This window comes from Thamnophis sirtalis, unplaced genomic scaffold (assembly GCF_051295495.1).
Source record: "Thamnophis sirtalis isolate CommonGarterSnake01/CBP01778 unplaced genomic scaffold, rThaSir2_p1.2 scaffold_10, whole genome shotgun sequence".
NCBI lineage: Eukaryota > Metazoa > Chordata > Lepidosauria > Squamata > Natricidae > Thamnophis > Thamnophis sirtalis.
Genome location: NW_028261390.1, coordinates 56,293,713 through 56,311,243, shown reverse-complemented (window position 1 = coordinate 56,311,243; position 17,531 = coordinate 56,293,713). Strand labels below are relative to the sequence as shown.

The window sequence follows — 17,531 nt, the reverse complement described above, 5'->3', positions numbered from 1 at the left end:
AATATGATGAAGAAATTGAGGATATCTATCAAATGCAAAACGGGGTGGTTAAAACTCAAAAAATCAAAGTGGAAAATGAATATAAAGAGATTAAACCTGCTGATATTTATGGTGATTGGTTTGTCTCTGAAAATGGAAAGAATGGAATACTGAAAGAAGAATTAAATGCAGAGGAAATTTATTCCAGAGGGCAAGATACAGAAGAAGAAAAAAACCAAAGAATCTATGGATTTAAAGAGAGAAATTCTATTAGCAAAAGCATTGATAACTGCTGACAATCAAAGGTAAGCTGAATAAGGAAACAGAAAGAGGGCATCAAGATTATATGAGAGATCTTATAAGCAAGGAGTTGCTAAGAGGAGTCTATACAAAGCTGACCAAGAAGATGATTAGAGACTGGCGCTACAAATGGCAGAAGATATGAGACTGTTTTGTTATTGGAAAGATACAGGTTGATAGATGGAAGAATATAATTGAAAACTAGTTAAATTTAGTGAAATTTATTGACAATAGATATAACTTAAATAAATACTAATGTATACAATGTGTAGTGCTATGATGAGTATAATTGGATATGAATATTGAATGGTACCCATGTAAGGAAGATTAGCAATGCCTTTGGATTATATATAAAGGGTAATAATAATAATAATTTAAAAAAAGAACTAAGTTAGATACAATTAAAGTTTTGATTATTAGGGGGGAAATATTATGATATATGATATAGTCAACAAAAAAGGATAAGAACAACAACGTATATATAAATATGGGAATAACATAAGGAAACTGGAGGTAAACTTTAAATAGTGATTTGGAAAGGAGGATTAGAAAACTTTGTTATTAAATATCATGGATGTTTAGCTAGAATAGGACATAAGGATTTAGTGTTAGTGGAGGATTTTAGAAATAGTAATTGAAAGACCAGTATGTGGTTATGTATTAAATTTGGTATATTTTATGATGAAGGACACTTAAACAATTATAGTCAAATGAAAATGGAGATATGATGATGGTGATATGTATGAATATTTCAGTTAAAATATTTAAATTAATATGAATTATGTTTGTTGACTTTTGGATCTCGGCTTGGGATTTTTCAGCCATCTCCGATGCCCTGGCCTCATCTAAAGCTGTTTGCAAGGTCAACTCAGAGCGGGCTATCAATTGGCGCTGAAGCTGAAGATCAATTATGGGGCAAACTAATTGTTCTAATAAAGAATCCTCTAAATTGCCAAACTCGCAATGCAGGGCAGCCACTCTTAAAGCAGTCATGTAGTCATTGACGGTTTCGTCTTCTTTCTGCACTCTCTGTCTAAATGCGTATCGTTTGGCAATTTTAGACGGGGTCGGAGAGTAGGGATTCTTCAATTTCGATATCAGAATCTCCCACAGAACAGAGTGGACAGATTGAGGCGCGACCTGAGCCCTAGCCGTTCCAAATATTTCCTGCCCACACAAACTCAAGAACCAAGCTTTCTTGCGGCTACTGGACAGCTCTGTCAGCTCACAAGCTTCTAGAAAGCAATTAAAACGCTCTAAATAAGCATCCCATGTCTCCGTTGCCAGGCTGAAAGCTGAAAAGGTCGCTAATGCCACCATCCTTAAAAGGACAAGAATTCACCAAAACAATGTTTTTCCTTTGCCTCACAATGATTTACTGTTCAATGACTAAGGCAGCATTCCTCTCGAACATACCACAGCTCTAATTAGTGACTTCACTGTTCCTTACTTCAGCCTCATCCCACCAGTATTCTGAAGGGTAACTCGGTGGGCAAAGACTGAGGTGAGACAGTATTGCTCAAAACGATCCCTTTATAACAGATAACCAGTAACTCACAAGCAACAGTAAAGGCGAACGGCAATGAGAGAACAGAACCCCGTCTGACAACGCTTTAGAAAGCAGCGGCTGTCAGGCAGCAACCAATCAGCGAGCTGCAAATCTCCTGCTTTTGCTCCTGCGGAACAACCAATCAGCAACGCCTTGTATGTGGCCACCTCTGCGAAGCAGCGGACACAACATGTTCTTTTTAATCTTGCAGTTTTCAAAATCTTTCAAAAGTTTCCTTTCTGGTCGCGGGGGGGGGGGACGGGGGGACTTTGTTTGCAACTAGATGCTGTTGGACTGCATCAGTTACTACATCAGTAAGCAATTTAAAATGTATTTATAAACAGGTAATTGGCCTGTAGTTGCCTTGTGCTGCTTTCTGTCTTTCAAAGCTGAGACGACATTTTAAAAAATGTCAGCAGATTTAAATGTTGTCCAAACCAATTCCAGTTGAATGGTAGGAAAAACTTGGTAAAAGTAGGAGCAGTTTTAGCAATTACTACAGGAGCTGGCTGGTGGCTAGTTCCTTCTTCTTTGCAGGAATATGCGTGGCTGCAATTCCTATCCTGTCTTTGACTGCAATTCCTATCCTGAAGAGGGGGTTAGACTCTTCCAACTTCATGATTCTAACACACATCTTTATAATAAAAATGATAAGAATTTATCATGCAAGTATCATTTCCAAGTAGTTTAATCCTTACTGTCAGGCCTGCAATTATATTCCTGTTAGGATCTTTGGCCTGCCACACTTTCTGTTATTTCATTATGCTGTTTCATTAGTGTAGTTGATGGGAGGGGGGAATAGAAAGGAGTAGGAATGTGTTGTTGTCATTCTTTTCTAGAAGACCAAGGTCATCTTTTGTCTCTGCACCTTTGCACCTCACCGGAAGCAGCTGGGTCTAGATGCCGGCATGGAAGAAGAAGATTGGACCATGTGATGGATTGTGGGTGTGGGGACAAGATCATGAACTTTTAACTGGGTGGGATTCTGATGTAATTTCCAGAATTGGGATTTCACAGATGTGCTAAGATGTCTGCTTTATTAAATTGGAACTTTAAGGATCGTTTTGTCTTGGACTCTGATTTAATTCTACATGATACCTGGAATGCTGACATTTACACTGAAAACACAGCCACAAATCACCTTTAAAGGGACCTTTTTCTTTAACAGTATTTCTAAGGTTCTGTTATGTCGTTTCCTTTGCATCCATGAAGGAAGCAGTGAAACACATTCAGGACCATGATTTCTGGGATTTATTCCCTTCAAATATGTGTGTTGATTAAATGAAATGGAGTAAATTAAAGAAGTGATCATTTCTTAATGGCAAAACAAAGCAGAACACACAGAAATATGCTTTTAAAATATCTAGAACTGAGGGAACCTTTTAAAAGATAACTTAACAGGAAAATGCAAAGCTTCACTTAGGATTACAATTTTATCAACGTTAAAAGTTTACTGAATATCTTAATAAAATATTATCACTTGCTAAAAAGCTCAGGAAATGGTTTTACTGATATTTTTGTAGTGTTTGAAAAACATTTGTATATATATGATGGCACATTTACAAATATTTTTGTTAGCACTACTTGACAAAGCATTCTTAGTTTACAGCATCAAGGAAAATGCAAGGTCCTAATCAACCAAGCATGCAAGTGAAATTTGATCAGCTATTAAAATGAAACATAAGTGACCATCACTTAAAAATATAATCTAATTATATTTTAATTACATGTATATGTATTGACTCCAAAGATATATAGCAGCCTCACTAATGAGAATTAATTCAGTGAATATAGCAAAGATTCATTTGGAACTTAGTCCTATTGCACATTTTGACTAGGTTGTCACCAATATAGTTAAATTTATTTGCTATGGAAAAATGAATTTCAAATAGTTTCTAAGTGAAGAAGCCTAATGGTTTCTTTTATCGTAAATCATTTGATATATTATAATATCACAAAGAAACATGAGAAATTAAGATCACTTGCAGTGTTAATACTACTTTATAATGCCTTGGTAAGGCCACACTTGGAATACTGCATTCAGATTTGGTCGCCACGATGTAAAAAAGATGTGGAGACTCTAGAAAGAGTGCAGAGAAGAGCAACAAAGATGATTAGGGGACTGGAGAGTAAAACATATGAGGAACGGTTGCAGGAACTGGGTAGGTCTAGTTTGATTAAAAGAAGGACTAGGGGAGACATGATAGCAGTGTTCCAATATCTCAGGGGTTGCCAAAAAGAAGCTATTCTCCAAAGCACCTGAGGGTAGGACAAGAAGCAATTGGTGGAAACTAATCAAGGAGAGAAGTAACTTAGAACTAAGAAATTTCCTGACAGTTGGAAGAATTAATCAGTGGAACAACTTGCCTCCAGAAGTTGTGAATGCTCCAACACTGGAAGTCTTTAAGATGTTAGATAACCATTTTTCTGAAGTGGTGTAGGGTCTCCTGCCCAAGCAGAGTGTTGGACTAGAAGACCTCCAAGGTTGCTTCCAATTCTGTTATACTATTCTAAACAAAACAGTGGAGAATGTACACTATTTTGCTATTTGCAGAAAGCCATTGAAAAAGTTGTGTTTATCAACTAAGAATATTGACACTGTCATATTTTGCTCTGATATAGGAGATAATAATAAAATAAGGTGGTCACTGTCTCATAAGTGATCAAAGCACTTTTTATCCAATACTCATTGTGAATCACACACTCAATGCCTGTTCATGCCACAAGCATCTGGAGCAGGGGTGGGTTTCTCGCCCCGTTCCAACCGGTTCGGTTGGAACGGGGCCGGTGGCATCCTCGTGCACGCGCGCAGTGCACGCATGCATACTAGTGCCTGTGCGATGCTCCAGCTGCTCCTGGAGGATCGCGCAGGCGCTGTATGCGTTCTGCGCATGTGTGGAAGCGCAGAACTCGTCAAAACTGGGTAAGAAACGCGGGCGGGCTGGTGGATCCTTCGGCATTCCCGGAAGTTACTTACTTCCGGGTTCGCCAACCAACCAGTTCGCGGGGACCGCCGCGAACCGCCTGAAACCCACCCCTGATCTGGAGGCATCATCACTGCATTTTTTCTTTGTATTAATTATCATATCCATGTTGCTTTTTCAAACAAAAGCAATGAACAATGACAAATTGTGGAATGGTTTGTGGAAATAGCTCTAGATAAAAACCTTAAATTTTTGAATAAAATTAGAAAGTTATAGAAAGTCTGCATTGAAATTTATACAGCATGGAAGAATAAAGTGAACCAAAAAAGATTAGACTGAACGTGTGGTTATGCATATAATGAGCTTTATATAGCATTATGGGAGTAGAACTTTAGGACCAGTATTTTCTTATACAACTCCCATGCCTAGTTTTTGCAATGGCAGCAAAATAGCATTAAAAATGAGTACTTTTTTAAAATTTTACAAACTGCTATAGCCCATAAATTAGGAGATGTGATAGAATTGTATCTGAGTAACAAATCTTACCAAAAGGCATAAGCTTTCACAAGCTGAAGCCCACTTAGTTAGCTCCATGTAGTGGCTAAGATAAAGCGGGATTTAAATCTGGATGGCAGAAGTGGGGAAAGGGAGTGGCTATGAAGATATAGTTACATATGATTATATGTGAGATATATATACAAATATCATAACAAAGAATATTTGCAATATGTTGAATAAACCCACTGTATTTGTTGAGGCCTTCTGCGATAGTTTGAAAGCTTTGCATGTAAGTTTAGCCATCTCTAGCAAAATTGTGCTGGTAAAGATTCTTTTTTTCCAGAATGATTCTTCTATGACAGTGATGGTTAACCTTTTTGACACTGAAAGCCGAAACTGGAGCATGCGCGCACTGGAACCCAGAAGAGAGCACTTGGCCAATGTACATGTACATTGGACCACCTGTCCGGCGCGCATGCATGCAATGGAACCCAGAAGGAGCAGCCAGCAACGGCACGCATGCCCAAAAAGAAGGCTGTGCGTTCTGGCACGCGTGGTAATATTTTAACCTAAGTGGAAATTACTTTATCCTTGCTTTGATTCCTGATCTTAATCTTGAGTCCATTATAATGTGATGACATTGAACTGTAAGCTACCCAGAGTCGCTTGATATTAGGATGGATGGCATATAAATTTAATAAATAAATAAAATTATTTTTTTTCTAGGTAGAAGGATATTGCTGGCAGGTGATAGCATATATCATAATAGAGGAAGAATGTGTGATGTGATTAAATTTCTCATTCAACTGGAAATACTGAGAGTTATAGTCTTATCACATTTCTATGGAAGCACTAGATGAGAAGCAATAGATGCTGGTGGTGGTGGTAAGGATGGTGATGATTTATATACTGTCTGTTTATATAAATGCTCATGGTGTTTATAATATGTCACATAAAATACATAATTTACTAGCCTCTTCCAAAACATAACTATATTGTTTTCAATATACTTAAAACATTTTTTTTAATCTTAACCTTGGCTTATAATAAATACAGATATTTTCAGATAATCACTATATTTCAAACAGTCTAATGCAGTGTTTCTCAACCTTGGCCACTTGAAGATGTCTGGAGTTCAACTCCCAGAATTCCCCAGCCAGCATTCGCTGGCTGGGGAATTCTGGGAGTTGAAGTCCAGACATCTTCAAGTAGCCAAGGTTGAGAAACACTGGTCTAATGGCAAGTGGAGTCCTGAGTTGCAATTCTTAAACATACAGTAAATCTAAACCATAGAATTCTGTTCATGTTTATATAGGGCATTTATTTAAAGAGTCATTCTTAGTTGCATTACACCTGAAGTTACTTTAAAAAGTATTGCAAATGCCTCCTTATAAAACAAAATGATTTGTGAAACAAAAAGCAAATAGTACATTTAATACTTGAATAGCTTTGTTTTCTCAAGATGCACACTGTTTATAGTATTCCTCCAAGAACATTTATTCTAATAAAAATAATATATAGCAAACTGATGAAAAGGAATGATAATTTGTCCAATATCTCTATTGTGGTCCTTTCTGCAGGGGGGAAAAATGGCTCTCATCAAAGAAAAATATACTCCTGGTGCAATTGTATAAAATACTATTAGATTGCAATCCTATAGTTCTTGGTATAGTGCTTCCTGAACTGTGTAATTACAATATTTAGTTTCAGTCTCTTTTGTCTGAGACTTTGAACTCTGTAGTGAAAATATAACATCAGATCATCTATATCACTTTCTTGACAATTTCCAGGGTTGGGTATTTTCAAGGATAGTAAATTCCGTCCTTGGAAAGCCTCAGAGAAGGTAGTTGAGTTGAGTTGAGTTGAGTTTATTCAATTTGTATGCCGCCCTATTCTCGAGAGACTCAGGGCGGCTAACAATCAGAGGGGGAAGGGGTAAAAAATAAGAATAAAAAGACAGACAATTTAAAAATACACAGCAGACGTAACCTCGGATGGGGCTGAAAGGTTCAACAGCCCCAGGCCTGCAGGAACTGCCAGGTCTTAACTGCTTTGCGGAAAGCCGGAAGGGTGGTAAGGGTCCGGATCTCAACGGGGAGATCGTTCCAGAGGGCCGGAGCAGCCACAGAGAAGTCCCTCCCCCGGGGAGTTGCCAGTCGACACTGGCCCGCAGATGGAATTTGGAGGAGGCCTAGTCTGTGGGATCTAATAGGCCTATGGGAGGTAATTGGCAGGAGGCGGTCTCTCAAGTACCCAGGTCCGATACCATGTAGGGCTTTAAAAGTAACGACTAGCACCTTGAAGCGTGTCCGGAGACCAATGGGCAGCCAGTGCAGCTCGCGGAGGATAGGTGTAACATGAGTGAACCGAGGCGCACCCACGATCGCTCGCACCGCTGCATTCTGGACAAGCTGAAGTCTCCGAATACTCTTCAAGGGCAGCCTTGAAGAGTATTCGGAGGGTAGGGTAGGTGCCAAGTAGTCTAGGGGAAGATAAGAATCTAAACTCTTAATCCCTCTCCTTATTTCTTACCCTGATGTGTTCTAGGAGTAAAGTTACAGTGTCCTTGGAATGGTGTTTCTTTAAAACAGTAGTTAAACATTTAGAATAGCCAGATAAGAGAGATACAAACATTTTTCTCCCTTTATGTTTGCCCCAATGGACACCAGACCTCCCTGAAGGACTCCCTGACCTCTTTACTTGCATAAAAGTAGCAAAGGAATCTGCATGGAAGGCTGCAAATAGCTGCTCTCGCCAGCCCAATGCACTCTGGAGGCCTAGTGTTAATGAAGCTGAAAATACAGCTTCCATTTGCAATCGGCTACATCAGAAATGGTAGTATGTGAATTCTGGGAACAATAATCCTACACATTTGAAATGCATCGGATGGGGAACGTTTGCTACACATGCTTGCTTGGGAATGGTTTCCACTTAATTCACAATGGAGATGTATGTATCCAGTTACACCGTAATAGTCTGAAAGAACAAATTCTGTAATGTCTTGGGAGAAGAAAATGAAGGCAGTAATATCCCTGTTTGTCTGTGGTAATTTCTAAAAAGTGTTATCTGTGCTTTCTACTCTCCAAATTTTTGCTAATTTAGAAATCTCAAAAAGGTCCAGAGAGTCAGAATTTAGATTTAGCTAAGTACCTAGCAAAGTGGCCCCTTATTAATATTTTGATCCCAATGTATTTAGGACTTTCACAGTACAAGCAAGTTCAGCAAGTCTGCAGAATTCTCAGAAGGTGTTTGCAAAAAGTGGGCTGAGGCCAGGGGGAAGCAAAAGCAATTTAGGAAGTTCCAGTAGGTTTAATTAGGTTTAGGTTTAGGTTTAATTTATTTGTATGCCGCCCTTTTCCCTAAAGGGACTCAGGGCGGCTCACAGCTCAAAAAGGGAAGGGAAATACAAACAGAGTAACAAAAGCATTAAAAAAAAAACATACATAGTTAAAAGCACAACAATCATACCATTCGTAGTGGGGCAGCGAGTCTTTAGTAAAAGACTCTTTTACTTTAGTAAAAGAATCTGTCTTTATTATTTTTTTCTCAGAATGTCACATGGAACAATAGTTCCTGAGGGACTCTGGAGACAGAAATCTGAATTCTGGAAGGCCACGTTGCACAGAGATGGCAAATATAATTCATAAATAATGTCAAGCAGAAATGAATATATTGCAAAACTTTCTGTTCCCTTAAAATGATACCTGCCTTTCTGATCACAGAAAGCATGGGAAACATTCGTGAGAAGTCTTGTGACTGATTCCTTGACATCATTTGAATACTGTAATTTATGCTTTTAATACACTTTTAGGACAAGTCTTAAAATATATCATCAACCATATTGCAGGTATATTCTATTTCTATGTCTCTCTTCCAGACCATGCACATACAAGATTTAAGGGGGGGGGGGGGATTTGCATGCTACACCTATTTCCATTGCTGAGCATAAGAGAGTGGGTGAACAATTGGTGCAGCCTTTCTGTTGCTAGGTCCATACTGCCATCTGGTGGACATCTTCCTGCCAGCACTGTTACAAACGAGTTCTATCACAATTCCCTGCCTGTATCTTTTTAAGTAAAGCCCACCAAGTTAAGTGGATCTGTCTAATATTGGTGTAAAATGTAGCATTTAATATGATATATATTTGTCAACTGCAGTATCAGATCAAATAAATTTTTATTGCAGTAAAAGACCAAAGTAAATTGCACTATCTTGTCCTTAATTAAATATTTAATAATGCATACTTTTACATAATCATATTAAATTATTTACTTTTATCATTTGCTTCTTAATATGTAGTAATGATATTTATAAGACAAAGACAAAAAATGTACGTTTGTCAACTATTAGATCATTATTGTGTCACATTCAGCTCTCATGTACATTGAAATAACCAGAGTTTATACTCAACTAATAATGCACTAATACTTCCTGGCTTTCTTTTGTAGAACATTTATCAACAACTATTACCATTTTTCACCTAACTGATATTTGTTGGATTAGGTCCACTTCTCAAAAACATGTAAAAGACAAAGAACAATAGCAATTGGAAACCAATCTACTGGAGTTCACCAGGTGAGGATAACCAATATATTCATAGCGTCAAGTCTATTCTTCTTTCTTCTTGCTGCATTCCACATAACTTTGCCCTTTCTTCCTTAATCTTTAGTCACAGCTACATTCAGAAGTAATGTATTTACCAGAAAGGAGGACAATCTAAATTATTACCACCACTATTCCTGCCAATAAAGATTGGATTGAAAAAAGCTTATATTCTCCCTGAGTGTATTCTTTGCGAATAAAGGACCACGTGCATTAATATGATTATAGATTATCTGCAGGAAATTGTAGCCTTCCTTTAAGGTTTTATACAATCCACAGAAAAATGTGTGCTATTTTGATTCCTATATATATTCTGTTTTTATTTGATGATTTTACTTACTCACTTGTTTTCTGTTGCAATAATTTGAGCTATGAAAGGATACTACTAGCGTAAGTTACTCAGTTCTGAAATCGAATTTCTTAGCAACTTTAGAAAACAGTTGTGGCTCATTTTGGCATATATCATTTCAGGCCTATTATTAACAAACAGCTATATATTTGGGACTGTTACATATCTGAGCCAAAAATGAAATCTACATGCTTTTCAGTAATGGTTAAAATTGTCATGTAAGTAACTTTTGCATGATCCAGGAATTCATCTTCACCAATAGAAAATTAACTGGACACAATGGTTAAGATGCCACCTCTCAGATTTCACTTGGCAAATTTTTGAGAGTGATTTAGTAGTTTAAATCCCTTCTTATGTGGTATAGGATATAATTGTGTGGAAAGTTCCAATGGGCACCAATTAGGTACAATGCCAAGCAAATGTAAACCCCCCCACCCTCCAAAGCGCTCAATAATTTCATCTTTGGGTTTACCTTGTTCATAACGTTTAAGCTATACTAGAAACAATCTAAGGAAGGTGTAATTGTAATTACCTATTTATTTTCTTTTAAAGACATAGTTAGACAATGGAAAACTGTTAGATACATGAATTTATCTTCTACACCATCTTGTTCAAATAATTAATATTTTTATTGCTCCTACTTTAGTCAATATGCTACAATGAATACGTAAAAATATGTTTTCATTCCTCTGATGTCACACTAAGATATAAAAATTATAATGAAGAGGCTGAGAATAAATGAATAGTCAAGAATCTTACTTTGTGTGAAGTTTACCTCAGCATTTCAGTTATAGGGATTATTTTTCTTAGCCAAATGTTTTTACAAAGGCTGAAGGAAATCATTAATCGATAGTCATTAATTTATATGCAATTCTTTTTTAAAAGAAAAATCAACGTTACTATACTATACCATAATGTATTTATAACATATTCTGTTATACGCACATCAGTATCTTAGGAAGCAATTATACAATAAAAAGCTGGTTTTTATAAAGAGGTTTTACAATAGTCTTCAGCAAGATATTAAAAGATAAATAAACCATCCAACCCAGCGATGTTAATATCAAAATATTATATATTTCAATTGTATTTCCTAATCCAATCCAACTGTCCTGATCACTAACTGTTATTATATTATGAAGATTCCAGACAATTATAAGTTAACTATATTTAAAATGTTAAAGTACTGCCAACAAATGAGAAACCTGTTAAGAAAGAAGGAACAAATCCATAATCTCAACCCAAACTAGAGATATGAAGTCTATGCAGTATGCTTTAGTTTAATCAAGTAGATCTGCATATTTTTTCCTATTGCATTTAAAAGACAGTGACGGCAGAAGATGAAGTCATATATTGGGGATGGAATGATTTTTCTTACAATGCATATGCAAGCCTATATGTCACTCCAGGTGTCCCAACTTAAGCATTATTTGCCAATATATTTTGGGCATGCGTTCTATGTTACTATGCAGATCGATATCTTATACCAGGCTAATAGGGGTGAATATAGGAAGGAAACTTCATTCAAATGAATTTACAAACACTATGTGATATACCTGAAAGGAAGATCTTTGGGTTCTGCCCACCAAGAGGCTAGGGAAGTGGGGGTTTGGGGCCAAGCCTCTTTGGTGGCTACCGTTACCATGTAACAACTTCTTTCTGAGGTCTGGTCAGACCCCCGTCTTCGGCCTCTTTAAACTTTTCTAAAATCAACTCTTCCCCTGAGCACTCAAGGCTTAATTTTGATGGCTGTGGTTTATTTTTTTCTTACAAAGTATGAATTGTTGAGCATGTTATAAAAGTTCTATCGATTTTTTTTCAACATGTTATTGATTTTTTTTAGTGTGAAGCATCCAGATTTTTTTAAGCATGGGATAATATACAGATGATAATAATCTTTATTTTCCAGGATGAACTTATTTTATTTATTTATAGCTGCCCATTTCGTACTTGTTCTCATGTTAATTTATCATTTATTTAATCTTTTCTCTTCTATCTCATTCACCTTTTCCTCTCCTTTCTTCATTATCAAACTTCAATTCTTTGCATCCATGTGACATGAAATGTCTTTTTCCTATGTCTTTTTCTAATTCTTCAGATCAGTCATTCTGAACAAAACAGAACAACAGAGTTGGAAGGGACCTTGGAGGTCTTCTAGTCCAACCCCCTGTCTAGGAAGGAAACCCAACACCACTTCAGACAAATACTAAAAATGGTAACTTTTAAATTAATACATTTCTGTATAGAACATTATATAATATATAATTATATAATTAAATGTTTTATTTCTAATATTTTACCAAACTTTGATATTCATTAGAGATTCATCATCTCCCTATAAAATATATTATGATGGTTTAATTGTGACTTTCTTATTTATGTTGTGTATAGTACACAACAGGAGCCGAGGTGGCGCAGTGGTTAGGGTGCAGTACTGCAGGCCACTTCAGCTGACTGTTATCTGCAGTTCAGCGGTTCAAATCTCACCGGCTCAAGGTTGACTCAGCCTTCCATCCTTCCGAAGTGGGTGAAATGAGGACCCGGATTGTTGGGGGCGATATGCTGACTCTGTAAACCGCTTAGAGAGGGCTGAAAGCCCTATGAAGCGGTATATAAGTCTAACTGCTATTGCTATTGCTATAGTAATTTATTTATTTATTTATTAGACTTCTATACCGCTTAATAGGGCTTTCAGCCCTATTAAGTAATGTCTTATTTATTAGTAAATGAGTTAATTTGTATTCAGTTGTAATGCTGGTTCATTATAATCTTAATTTCAAAGTATTATGGCAGATTAATTTAATTTGAATTGTTTTTTTCACTCTGTGATTAGTTGTATTTTGTTTCTTTAAAAGTCTTGTGTTTATTTTTATTTCAAAACTTTTATATTTCTCCATTTCCTGATTTTTCAAATTATATACTTAATTGTCCTTGGTGAACCCAGTGGATTTATTGATTCTTTTGATCTTGGCTATACCACATTTCTAAAAAGAGATGGTAAGGATAATTCCTTCCTAGACATCTTTTTTCTGCCCTAAAAAGAGAGGAAAACAGATGAAGAAAATGTATTCTGCATATACCCAGAAGACTTTGGGTTAAGTTCTATGCTTTTGGGGGCTATGCTTTTGAAATAGAGATAGATTTAAGACTTGACTCTTACCTGTAATAATGGGCAATTAATCACAAAAATACAGGGCTGACTTAATAAATTCTTTTAATAAATATACCAAAAAATTAAAATAGCCCTGGATACCTGACCAACGATGAGAATAGTCATACATTTTCCTTTTGTCCAAAGGTTTTTCTGGAAGACTAAAATTCTCTCCTTCTCCCTCGGCCTCTCTCCTCTCTCATAAAGAATTCAGAAAAACCTTTAACATTATCAATTTTGAAATGTGAAATTTCAGTGGTATTATACTATTTAATAATTAATACAAGGGATGAAAATTGGTATTGCCTACATAAGCCTACTCCACAATAAAATAGGCTTAAGATGAACTTGGCGATGTTTCTGCTATGACAGCTATTACATTCAATATGTTAATTTTCACTGCAGACAGCTGCATTTAAGTATAATCTCTAACCCATGAATGGGTAGAATATGCTTTTCCATCCACAGGGCAGATCATGGTTTTAGTTAGCATTTCAGAGTTAATTCATATGAGGAATTTGCTCTCTCAGAAGGTAACAAAATGCCAAAGTACATTTCTAATAATTCTACCTAGGACTTATTTTTCTACACAGGCCATCATGTACAGAGTCAATCCAGTCACCATTCTCCAACTACATGACTTTTAAAGTGTTGTATTGATATTCTACAAATCTGTAATGTGGGTTTTGTATTCATTCAATTCGAGCCTAAAATTAGTCTGTAAGATCAGGAATCAACACTTTCTTGACCATTGTACCCCACTGAATATTGTAATAAGTTTAACAACGTCCAATTCAGTGGTGAACATCTTAAGAGATATGGTTAAACAATGAAGTGTAATAAAGGACACATTTCTGCAGGTAAATAACTAAGTGAAAAGAAAATGAAATAATGACAAGGGTTGTTAGTTTGGTAGTAGCAGCTACAATAATTTGTTGTTCTATCATCTATCCCCTAAATAAATGTATTTTTCAATTAAGGCATGGATAAAAAAACTGAAAGCTAACAACAACAACATAAACCCAAGCAATTTCGGGTTCGCTTTGGCTCAGTATTATTTTTGTTAGATGATCTTTCAATATCTACACCATTTCTTTTGCTGAAGCCTCCTGGAAATGTATTTATTTATTAATTAGATATATATACCACCTCTTAACTCATGGTGGCATATACATCACTCTTCCCTACCATTTTTTTTACTCACAACACATCTGCAAGGTACACTGGAATAAAAGGGAGTGCCTAGCTTAGTTATCAAGTGACCTTCTGTAGAAGCCAATGGATTCGAACCAACCTTGTACAAGAAGAATATCAAATTAAGCAGGAGGAGGAAGACTGTGTCATATGTTTATTCTGGATATGCTAAAGATTCATTGAAGATATGCCAAGCAAGACCGCTATTCCAGTTATCCTCATTCTAGCAGCATTACTATATAGGAAGAGACATTTCTACCCCGAATTCAGAAACCTTAGTGCCTTATATTCATTTCTTTCCTCCCAAAATCAAGAGAGAGCTCCTTAAAGTGATGTGATTTATTGAGAAAGAGATAGGGGCAGTATAATTCTAAAATGGTAAAATTGCAAAAAGGAAAATGGCTGATCAGTATTTCTGCAGCTATTGCTTTTCAGAGCAATAATCCAGCTGCAGCTTTTGGTTGCTTCCTCTAGCACTCTCCTTCCACGTATTTTCTTCCAAACCAAGCAAGATGTCCAAGGTTTGAAAGAGGCATAGGGATAATTATGTTTTTAGCATGCATCCTACATGGAATCTTGCTCCTGATACAGCCATCTCAAGGGATATAAGTGATCCTCTGCCATGTGCAACCAGACAGCCAGCTACCAATACAGGATCCAGAAGAAATAGATCACAATCTCTCTCATTTTACCTACTTCATCTTATGCCGTATATGTCCCATATACATACATACATACATACATACATACATACATACACACATATGTATGTACGTACACACACACACACATATATGTAAAAGATATAATTATCAGATTTAAAATGTCTACATTCTGCAATAGAAAACAATAAAACAAATAAATAAATATCCAACCCCAAATAAAGACAAGAATTAATTTCAAGAAGCAAATACACCAGCATAAGTGGGGTGAATTTTAGAAACAAATAGAGAAAATCACACACCCCTCAGACATGTGGGCCTCTGATATTGAGAAGGGTGGGGTCCTTCCTAAATTGAAGCCAATTTCTATAAAACAGAAAGAGAACTGTACTGTGCTTGCAAATCAACTGCCAACATAAGCTGTACAATCCAGTTTGAAAGCTGAGGGGTGGGGGATGGAGGGATCACAGGGAGAGATAGGATGGATACTTCATATTTTAAGCTCCTCACCCCTCCACCAAGTTTTCCCAAGATTATTTTGGGAGAGATACATGCCAAAATCATTATCCTCATTCTTTGCATTATTCACAATGGCAGTTGCATCCCCAACCCTATCAATCTAGAGAACACAATGGTTCCCAAGGAGAGATTGATTACTCACATGCATTGGTGACAGCAAAACTGTTGGCCACCTCCAGATTGTCAATGTGCGGTGACAGTCGGAATTCTGAAGTGGAAAACTGAACCATTCCTACACGAAATGCACTGTATTCCTGATCTGCTCCTCTGGGGAAGAGCCCTCCTGTTGGATGACAGACAAACATAAAAACAGAACAAGAGACAGAAAGAGGGAGAGAGAGAGAGAGGACATCAGGGCTGAAGGCTGAGCTGTATCAGCTCTGCTGGGGGAAATAGCTTTGGAACTTGCCTTCGACTAGAATGGCCTCCAATCTTACTGATGTTGAGGACAATCTGTCCTAATCTACAGTAGTGGTTATATATCTTGCTGCTTTTCAGCAATTGCAAACCCTGATTAAGTTTGGTGGACAGGCTGAGGGTGGGGGCGGGGACCACTCTGAATACCCTTCACCATGTTAGGATATGCATCCTTCACTGATCCAGACCCCTTCGGATTTCTTTTTAACAAATCCATTCATGGGATCTGATTTCAGGGGGAAATATCATCTGCACAACTGGTTAGCAAAGGGGGTTCTCTTTTAAAAGCCATTTGTGGAAATGAACTGTTTTTTAATGGGGGGGAAAAAGTACAGCTGGGAAGCAGTCATTTGAATTGCAAAATAGGCTATTGGGAACTGGTCTCTAAAGAAGGCACACTTTGCATCCAATTCCTTCGGCAAAGAAGCTCAATTTAAGTTCGCATGCTGTGAATTGGGGGTTCAATCAAATCTTCTTTAGAGGAAGAACAAAACAAAAAAAACAACCAACCCAGATTTTGAGAGATGAAGACAAAAGGTTTGCTCTGAAGAGGACACTCACCTATTTGTATGCCGTTTGAGTAGACCCCCCAGATGAATCCCCAAATCAAAAGAGCCAGGAAAAGAGAAATCTGCCGATTTTTTTGCATTGCCATGAAAAGTAGAGCATCCACCAAGCCAGAAATATTCCTTTGCTGCTGCTGCTGCCTCCTCCTCCTCCTCCTCCTGGTCTTCCTGTTCCACTACTACCGCCTCCTTCTTCCCTGACCGTTTCTCGCTCAGCAAATTAGATCCTCTGCATATTGAGCAAGCAGCCGAAGGACTCGAGCTGGAGAGGATCTCCCAGCAGAAGCAAAAGGATCTGGGTGCTGGGGCGGAGGGGAGGGGAGGGTTTGGCCCGCTGCTGCAGTGCTCTTGAGGCTAGCCCAAGGAAGAAAGAGGCAGCTTGAATGCAGTTTTTCAATGCTGCTGTTGTGGTCCCGACGCTTCGGTACATCCAGCTCCTTCGTAGGCTATCACACACATTCACCCCTCTCTGTCACACACACACACACACACTCCACGCGCGCACACACACCACACATGCACAGACACGCACGCACTCCCGGAGTCCGGGCAAGGCAAAGGAAAGGAAAGAAGCAGGCGTGCGCGTGCCCGCCGCGAGTGCGCCCCCCGCCCCTTCTTTGCTCGCCCCGCGCAGGCCCTTGAAGCGGGGAGGGTGGTTTCTTCTGCCGCACGGCTCTCCTTGTTGAGCGGGGTTTGCCGTTTCAGCACCGGGGACAGCGCCAATGAAGCCTCTGTTCGCAACCAACCCACTCCTCAGCCCGCCCCCTTATGCTGCAGTAAAGCACCCCCGCTCATGGCAATTGGGGTTACTTTGGCTCCCT

The 17,531-nt window shown here is 37.9% G+C and overlaps 1 protein-coding gene across 4 annotated transcripts in view; it reads right to left on the bottom strand.

Annotated features, from left to right (window-relative positions):
• The window catches only part of GRIA2 (glutamate ionotropic receptor AMPA type subunit 2), an 88,435-nt gene extending 71,243 nt beyond the window's left edge, over nt 1-17,192 (bottom strand). Inside the window, exons 1-2 of one of the 4 annotated variants that reach the window (XM_014067025.2) lie at nt 16,706-17,192; nt 15,870-16,010 (exon numbers count right to left, since the gene is read on the bottom strand). In XM_014067025.2, the coding sequence (XP_013922500.1) occupies nt 15,870-16,010; nt 16,706-16,799 (235 nt within the window). In that variant the 5' untranslated portion in view covers nt 16,800-17,192. The remainder of the gene's footprint in view (nt 1-15,869; nt 16,011-16,705) is intronic. The other 3 variants (XM_087724655.1, XM_014067022.2, XM_014067023.2) reach the window with 3 other exon arrangements.
• Nucleotides 17,193-17,531: the final 339 nt, after the last annotated feature.